An 8,649-nucleotide genomic window follows, 5' to 3' on the forward strand; every position below is an offset into this window, starting at 1 on the left:
CATTCTAGCCGGGGTGACAGAACAAGAACCTGTCTCTCTATACAAATGTAGAGAGAGAGAGAAAGAGAAAGAAATCCTTTGGTTTTGACACCTGTATCTTGCTGGAACTGATTTTTAAAAACATTTGAATAAAATTATAAATGTCTACTATGGTACACAGAAAAATAAAAAAGAATAAACTCCATTTGGAAGTCTAACAGCCTCCTCAAACTCAACATGTTCAAAACAAAGCTTCTTATCTCCTCATCCCACCCACAAAACCAGCTTCTCACACAGTCTTCCCCATCTTAATTAACTGGGACTCCATCCTTCTAGGTTTTCAAGCCCCAAACCTGGAATTATCCTTGACTTTCTCATTCTCCCAAACCCCTCAGACAACCCATCAGAAAATCCTGACATAACTGAGACATTCCCATAGGTCAGGGAGATTTCTGGGTACAGTAATACAGCAATGAATGGGTCCTGCCCTCGCTTAATGAACTTAAAAAGTTGGTTCTTAACAGCTGAGATGCAGCCAGGTGCAGTGGCTCACGCCTGTAATCCCAGCACTTTGGGAGGCCGAGACGGGCCTATCACCTGAGATCGGAAGTTTGAGACCAGCTTCATCAACATGGAGAAACCCCGTCTCTACTAAAAGCACAAAAGTAGCCGGGCGTGGTGGCAGGCTCCTGTAACCCCGGCTACTCGGGAGGCTGAGGCAGGAGAATCGCTTGAACCCAGGAGGTGGAGGTTGCGGTGAGCTGAGATCACACCATTGCACTCCAGCCTGGGCAACAAGAGGGAAATTCTGTCTCCAAAAAAAAAAAAAAGAAAAGAATTAAAATAGCTGAGATGCTTTCCCTGGTATATGCCCGATTGATAGAAAAAATAGAAATCTCCACCCCTCTCTATATCCATTCTCTATACAATATGAATGACTTTGTAGATCCTCCCCACCCCCCACTAAAAGGTGGGACCTATTTCTCTGATACTTGAACCTGAGCAGCCTTGGAATCTGCTTTGGCCAATAGGATGCAGAAGAAGTGATGGTTCAGTTCCAAACAAGGCTCTGAAGTCCTTGCACTCTTCCAATTTCTCTCTTGGACCCCTACCCAGCCATTCTGTGAACAAGGCCAGGCTAGGCTAATGTGACCCAGTCATCCCCATTGTCCCAGCCCAGAGCCAGCCAAATATGAGACATGGGAGCAAGGCTACCCTAGACCAGCCAACCCCCAACCCACCAGCTGACCACAGACGCATGAACAAGCCCAGCCAAGATGACCCAAACCTGACCAGACTGGACCTATAGCCTCATGAGCTATAATCAATGCTTATTGCATAAGCCCTGAGCTTTGGGGTGGTTTGTTACACACCAACTGCTAACCAATACACCTGGGGATCTTATCTACCTCTCCCAATAACTCTGGGATCTTCAGAGAAATTAAACAATGGCTTTTCCTAAACATCCTACATTTATACCATCTTTAAGTGACAGAAAAGATTTGAACTCAAATCTGTATGAGAAGAAAATGCTATTTTCTCAATTGCATAGGACTTTCGAAGGCTTCACCTGGCTTCTCCACTCTGCCATTTTTAAATTGCCAAAAATCAAGCAACACAAAGTACATAAGTTCTCACGAGAATATATTTTCACTTATATGAAGTATATACACAAGAGTGTATGATTTCACTTATATGAAGTTCTAGAAGCTCTAGAAGAGGCAAGGCCAGTTAATAGTGGAAAAACGGTAGACCACTAGTTGCCTGGAAACAGGGAAGTGGTTGGACTGCCTAGAGGCATGAGGGTGGGGGTGATGGTAGTGTTATCTATTGCGATCGGAGCAGTAGTCACCTAGGCACGCATATTTGTCAAAGTCATCTCTACTCTTTAAATGAGTGCATTTTTATTCTGTAAAAATTATACCTTCATGAAGTTGACTTTCAAAAGTTGGAAAAAAAATAAAAGCTTAAGAACTCTATACCATCTTTTTAAAGTTAAGAAGAAAAAACATTCAAAATGTTGGCAGTGCTCCCAGTCTCCCAGGGCTTATTCCTCTGCCAGAGCGGTCTTGAGGGGAGGTCCTGGGTAGAGTCCTTCTCTCCGCCGCCATTTCTGCGGCCAGGTGGTCCCACCAAAGGCAGCTCAGTGACTCTCCTGGCTGGCCTGGGTCAGACCAGCCTCGCAGACCCAGTAGTAGGGCCTCTGGCAGACGTCGTCATTCCACCTGCCGTCTGGGTGGAAGTGGGCACAGTCCTCGCCTCCGCCCAGCCCGTGCCCCTGCCAGTCGTCTGGCTGGCCTGGCTTCCAGTTCCTGAGAGGAGAAGACAACAGCAAGCTAGGAAGGGTAGGTGGAGTGGAATTCAGTTTAGGGGAGGAGAGGCTGGCAGTCAAATCCCTGGGGGGCAGCGCTGACGGAGGACATTGGCACAGAAAGCCAGGGTGCACTCACTGGAAGCCGGTCTCATAGTCTGTTCCATCCACCCACTTCCAGGCTCCTTCACGGTCACTGAGGCCCATCCAGGTGTATGCGAAGCTTAGATGTTCCTGGACAAAATTCTGGGTTGACAGAAGGGCAGTGGTGACTTCTCCCCATCCCAGCCAACTCCTTAAAGCAGATTCTCAACTTTAGCTCTTCGTTAAATCAGCTGAGGAGTTTGGGGATGTTTCTCTGGATGCTCAGGCCTATTAAATCGCTGAGGGTGTGGCACAGATGACAGTCATTCTGGAAGCTCCCAGATGATTCCAATGTGTGGCCAAGATTAAGAACTATTTCCCTAAATGGGACTTGTCTTAGGAACTGAGTACCAGAAGCCCTCACCTGCTCCTCCCTGGAGTTGATGACCACCAGGTGGGCGTTCTCCAGCTGGCAGTGCTTCTCAGCCTCGGCCCAGGGCATCGCAGAGCGAGAGAACCAGTAGCAGCTGTCTTGGTGCTCCACCCAGTTGACGGGGCAGCAGGTCCTTTCAGTAGACGCTGAGTGGGAAGAAATAGAGTGGAGAGGTTGAGGCTCTGCCCATTGGGCCGTGGGCAGAAAAGCAGGGCTGGGTACTCCCCACACCTTCCTCACCATTGTTCTTGAGAGTAGCCACCTGACAGGTCAGTTTATTCAGGTCTTGCATCAGCTGCTGGACTCGCAGGAGCATTTCGGAATGAACTGGGACACACACAGATGGGCAGTGGGGACAGTGGCCTAGGTGTGCTTCTGCTTAGTGTGTTCCTGGAGCTCAGATGTCCCTGCACAGGGCCAAGCCCAGGAACTTTCCTTCCTGTCCCCACCCACCCCCTATATCATGGTCAGATACAGCCATCAGATACAAATCCGCTTTGGATTCCTCCACTCCTGTTTCTCCAGCCTGCTCTCCAGAGAAAGCATGCCACTTTTTTTTTTTTTTTTTTTTGAGATGGAGTTTCACTCTTGTTGCCCAGCCTGGAGGGCAATGACACGATCTCGGCTCACCACAACCTCCATCTCCCAGTTTCAAGCAATTCTCCTGCCTCAGCCTCCCGAGTAGCTGGGATTACAGGTGCCCACCACCACACCTAGCTATTTTTTTTGTATTTTTTTTAAGTGCAGATGGGGTTCCACCATGTTGATCAGGCTGGTCTCGAACTCCTGACCTCGTGATGCACCCACCTCGGCCTCCCAAAGTGCTGGGATTACAGGTGTGAGCCACCACGCCCGGCCTGCATACTGCCTTTCAAGCTGCTGGTGAAGGGGAGGGCAGGTCAGCACCAGGAGCCTGTTCCCACCCCCACCTGCGTCTGAGAGCCTAGCCTCCCAGACCCATACTTGGAGGGTCTCTCACCTGCCTGCTGTTCCTGCTTGATAACCTCCACCTCAGCTTTCAGAGACGCTATCATTTCTTCCACGCTGCTGCCTGGAGGGCATGGAGACTTCACTTAGGGGTCAACTTCCTCCTCCCTGGCCTGGCCCCAGCCCAGAGCCCCATCCAAGCCAGGCTCACCCTGGGAAGTCAGTGCCTGGATCTCAGCCACAGTGTTTGAGGTGAAGTTGCTAAAATCTGTTCTCAGGGTCACCAGGTCCCTCTGAAATTTGGAATCTAAACAGGTGGATGGGAAGGTCAGAGCTGGGATTCATCGGGTCCTCTGTGCCAGCGCCGCCCCGGGCCCTCCATAAGCATTGCCTCATTAGGTCCTCACGGCAACCCAGTGGGGCAGGCACTATTATTGTCCAATATTGCCGATGAGGAAACTAAGACTCAGAGGGGTGAAGTAATTTGAGTACATAACCCAACTAATCAGTGATACCAGGAGCCAGCAGCCATCCTATTTATGGGTCCATCAATTCTATCAGTGCTCCCACCACTGTTCCCATCAATCACTCCATCAGTGCCTCCACCACCATTCCCATCAATCACTCCATCAGTGCCTCCACCTCCATTCCCATCAATCACTCCATCAGTGCCCCCACCATTCCCATCAATCACCCTCAGTGTTCCACCCATTCCGACTAATCACCCATCAGTGCTCCCACCATTCTACCAGTCACCCCATCAGTGCCTCCACCACCATTCCCATCAATCAATCGCACTGTGCGCCTGCCTACCATCTCCTCGCGACCACCACCTGCATCAGTGCCCCCACCATTCCCACTCGCTAACGCATCAGTGCCCTCTAAACTATCTCCATCAATCACTCCATCAGTGCCCCCAACCATTCCCATCAGTCACCCATCAGTGCCTCCATCACCATTCCCATCAATCACTCCATCAGTGCCCCCGACCTTCCCATCATTACCCGACAGGCCCTCGGCGGACTGTTCCGGACGACCACCGTATCAGTTCCCATCTATTCCTCGACCAACTTCACCCACTGCGTTCCCGACCACCTTCGACACTCCATCAGCGCCCTGACCAATCGACCAGCCCCGACACCATTCCGACCGACCATCACTGCGCCTCGGACGACTCGACCAATCATCGACTGCATCGATTCCGGACCACACCACCGACCATGCCCTCACCATTCGACACCATCGACTGCCCTCGACCGCTTATTCCTTAATCAATACTTAATTGCGTTCTACTCCATTCTCGACACATCGATTGTGTTCTCGGTTTATTCCGATTAATTATCGACAGTTCTCACGATTCGACACCATTAATTGGTGTTCAATTTATTCCGACATTAATTCGCCCCATTGCGTTTCTAACTATTCTCGACACTTCATCGACCAGTGCTCACCATTCTCGGCCTAATCACTCTGCATTAGTGCTCTAAAATTTATTCTCGGTTTCTCAGTTACCGAATAGTGCTCGACTACTATTCTCTTATTGTTACTATGATTGGTGTTTCTTTGACTTTCGGTTAGTTTCACTCGGGACAGGTTTCTTTGCGATTTATTTCTATAATTACTGGACAGGGGTTTCTACTATTCTCGACCACTATTCTATTAGTGCTCTCACGATTTCGATTAATTACGATTGTGTTTCTATTACTATTTCCATTAATTATTCCATCAGTGTCCCCCACCGTTCCCATCAATCACTCCATCAGTGACCCCATCAGTGCTTCAGTGGCCCTGTTGTGACCCCCATGACAGTTGGTAGCATTGTCCTCACCATGCCCCATTGTCATCTCCACAGCTGCCCCCAACACTGTGCCCTGCATTGCTCTTACTACAGGCCTCACCTCTGCCCTACTGTAGCACCCCATTATTTATATTCTACCCCATTATTTATCTTTTCCCTGTCCACCCCTGAGACCCTCACTTTGGGATCCAACCACACAGATGATGACCAGCAGCAGGAGACCAAGGCCCAGGGACAGCAGGTGGAGGCCGGGCCCAGAGCGGAGACGCTGCAGGAGGGACTGGGGAGGAGGCAGCCCTGCAAGAGGAGAGGGTGTCAGGATGAGGAGGTTCCGGACATGACGGAGATGGGAGAAGGAGACGGCCCAGGGAGCTATCTAGTGAGGAGGGCTGGGCACAGGGGACACCGGGGGAGGGTTGGACAAGGAGGATTTTCAGATGGGGGATGCCCAGCCCTTTGACTTCAGGGACCAGCACAAGTCCTCAGTCACACAGGCCCCTCACACCCGTGGGGACCCACGTGCACACACACAGATGGGGACGATGGCGATATGAGAGGTCCCATGGTCAGAGCTGGGGGCAAGGGCAGGAGGACATGGGGAGAGCTGGGGGCAGCCAGGCCCTTCATGGGCTTGTGCTCACCTACCTGCTGGACAGTCAGGTTCACAAATGAGTTTCCTTCCAAACCCAACTACTCATCTTCCCCTCCACCAATGTGCAGCTCTCGTCCCCACCCCACAGGGCATCAGAAGCTGGGTCCACTGTGATCCTCCCTGTCCCAGTCTTTCTGGGGACGTTGCATCCACTTCGCACTAGGCCCATCGGAGGCTGGGGCCTGACCTCCTCAGAGTGGGGACCCATCCGCGCACGTGGTGGAGGTACAGAAATGACAGGAGAAATCCTTCTAAACGTATAAAGAGAGCATTTTAGGAGAGTTTCCCCTTTCCTCTTACCATTTCTAACCCCTTGGACTTTCTCCTCACTCTCCAAGTCTTGGAAGTTTTCATATGTCATTGTCAAGCTTGGGCCAGCACGGCTCTGAAGTTGTCACCTGAAACGGAGGCAGGGCCGGTGCCCAGGCTGGGGCAGAGCTGGGGCATAGGAGGTTGGGACTAGGTTGGAGCCAAGGGCAGGGCTGAAGTTGAGTTGGGAGATGAGGTTCAGGTTGAGAATGGGCCCAGGGTTAAGGCTAAGACGGAAATGGGCCTGGGTTTGCAGTTGAGATAGAATTGGGGTCGAGATGAGTTTGGGAGTGAAACTGGAGGGTAACGTTGGAGCTAAATGCATTGCTAGGACTGCCCAGTGGGCCAGTAATCAGGCAGGACTGGAGACTGTGTCTCATGCTAGGATTGGGATCGGTACGCAAGTTGGAGCCATGGATGGAATTGGGGTTAAGTTTGGTGCTGAATTTGGAAATAGAATAGAATTGAGGTTCAATTTTGGCTTTGGGTTGGTGTTAAGATTCAAGCTGAATATGGAGTTGGGGTTAAAGTAGGAGCTGGGTCGGGGGCAACAGGTGTGGTGGCTCATGCCTGTAATCCCAGCACTTTGTGAGACCAAGGCAGACACATTACTTTAGGTCAGGAGTTTGAGACCAGCCTGGCCAACATGGTGAAACCCCATCTCTACTAAAAATACAAAAATGAGCCGGGTGTGTGGTGCACACCTGTAATCCCAGCTACTCGGGAGGCTGAGGCAGGAGAATTGCTTGAATCCAGGAGGCTGAGGTTGCAGTGAGCGGAGATAGTGCCACTGCACTCCAGCCTGGGCGACACAGTAAGACTCAGTCTCAAAAAATAATAATAATAAAGTAGGAGCCAGGGTTTGTATTGGGGTTAGGGCATGGCTGGGCTGGGGCTGAAGATAAAGCTTGAAATTGGCCTGCCATGAGGCTGAGTTTGAGTCTTAGTTTATTTTTATTTTTATTTATTTATTTATTGAGACAGAATTTCACTCTTGTCACCCAGGCTAAAGTGCAATGAGGCCGTCTCGGCTCACTGCATCCTCCGCCTCCGGGTTCACGCGATTCTCCCACCTCAGCCTCCCAGAGTCGTAGTTTATGACAGGGGATTGTGGCTGCTGTAACACAATCTAGAATCCAGTGAAGGGCGTAGAGTCTCAAATCTTCACATAGTAATTAAATCCCACACTGCCACCTTATATCTATTTTCATTTAGTCCCACCCAAGACCCAAAGTCCCCCTCGCCCTGCTTCCTCTGACATCCCCTGTCCCCTGGGTCTCACCGGCACCCACAGCACCATTACCTGTGGGAGGTCTGGAGAGTGTGATTCTCACGTTGGTTGTGAAGCAAGGACCAGAGTTGGGACGTCACTCAGAGTTGGAAGCGCTGTGTCCTGGAGAGCTGGGGTAGAGGTGACTGGAGTCCTGCTGGTCTTCAGTCTGAAATCCCAGGAGCCCTATCATCTGGGACACCCCATCTCCTCAACTTTCGACAGTAAATGACAATGAACGGGGATTGGAACACACAGAGACCGTGTGTGGGTGGAGAGAGTTGGGTCTGAAGCCAGCTCTGCTCTCCTCCTCCAGGCCATGCCTACTTCCTTTTCTCTTTTTGGAGTTTCCTCATTTTTACCATCTGGGAGCAGGACTGGATAGAGGTACACAATCTGCTGTTGCTCCTCTACCCTACACTTCCTTTCACTTCCTGCCTCTACATTTCCCAGAATTGCTGTGTCTCCATCATCGCACCTCTGATCCTAGAGAAGCCCAGTCTGTGCTTTGGCTCAATGCTGGCCTGAGTCCCTGGCATCAGCATCCTCTAGGTCCCAGTCATTCAGCGGCTCAGCTCTGGCCTCACTCGCCTCACTCCACTCGGAAGGAGGGAAGGGGGTGACAGAGAATAGAACTTCTTGGCCAGAATAGGAAGGGAGAAGCCAAGGAAAACAGCAAACTCTTATTGAGTATCTAATCTGTGATGGGATTATGTCAGACACTTACCTTCCACAGACATTCCCCGCAAGCACTGGGGGAGGCATTTTGGATGATGGGCTAAGGCTCAGAGCCCAAGATCACACACAGCTTGTAAGGAGAAAGTTTGGCACCCTGCTCTGGCTCTCAGCACAGGCGCTGTCTTCATGAACAGGATTCCATTTCATC

At 50.8% G+C, this 8,649-nt stretch overlaps 1 protein-coding gene across 2 annotated transcripts; it reads right to left on the reverse strand.

The window, feature by feature from the left end:
* Positions 1 to 1,606: 1,606 nt before the first annotated feature.
* CLEC10A (C-type lectin domain containing 10A) lies at positions 1,607 to 8,348 on the reverse strand. 2 transcript variants are annotated; one of them, XM_009189513.4, is made up of 9 exons: positions 7,797 to 8,348; positions 6,485 to 6,582; positions 5,713 to 5,829; positions 3,946 to 4,041; positions 3,787 to 3,858; positions 3,048 to 3,134; positions 2,799 to 2,953; positions 2,430 to 2,524; positions 1,607 to 2,291 (listed from the first exon to the last, which is right to left on the reverse strand). In XM_009189513.4, the coding sequence occupies exons 2-9, from the start codon at positions 6,543 to 6,545 to the stop codon at positions 2,123 to 2,125; spliced, it is 852 nt and encodes a 283-aa protein (XP_009187777.1). In that variant the 5' UTR covers positions 6,546 to 6,582; positions 7,797 to 8,348; the 3' UTR covers positions 1,607 to 2,122. The 2 variants fall into 2 exon arrangements, with proteins under 2 accessions (XP_009187777.1, XP_009187776.1); XM_009189512.4 differs by having other exon boundaries at positions 2,430 to 2,536; positions 7,797 to 8,317.
* Between the last annotated feature and the right edge of the window lie 301 nt (positions 8,349 to 8,649).

Source organism: Papio anubis, chromosome 17 (genome assembly GCF_008728515.1).
Source record: "Papio anubis isolate 15944 chromosome 17, Panubis1.0, whole genome shotgun sequence".
In the NCBI taxonomy this organism is placed as follows: domain Eukaryota; kingdom Metazoa; phylum Chordata; class Mammalia; order Primates; family Cercopithecidae; genus Papio; species Papio anubis.

Excerpts from the sequence above, each read along its gene's own strand:
- CLEC10A (XM_009189512.4), bottom strand. The coding sequence starts at position 6,545 with ATGACATATGAAAACTTCCAAGACTTGGAGAGTGAGGAGAAAGTCCAA. Across the intron at positions 4,042-5,712 it reads CTGTGTGGTTGGATCCCAAA|ATTCCAAATTTCAGAGGGAC; the intron begins GTGAGGGTCTCA and ends CCACCTGTTTAG. Across the intron at positions 2,954-3,047 it reads GGCTACTCTCAAGAACAATG|CGTCTACTGAAAGGACCTGC; the intron begins GTGAGGAAGGTG and ends CTTCCCACTCAG.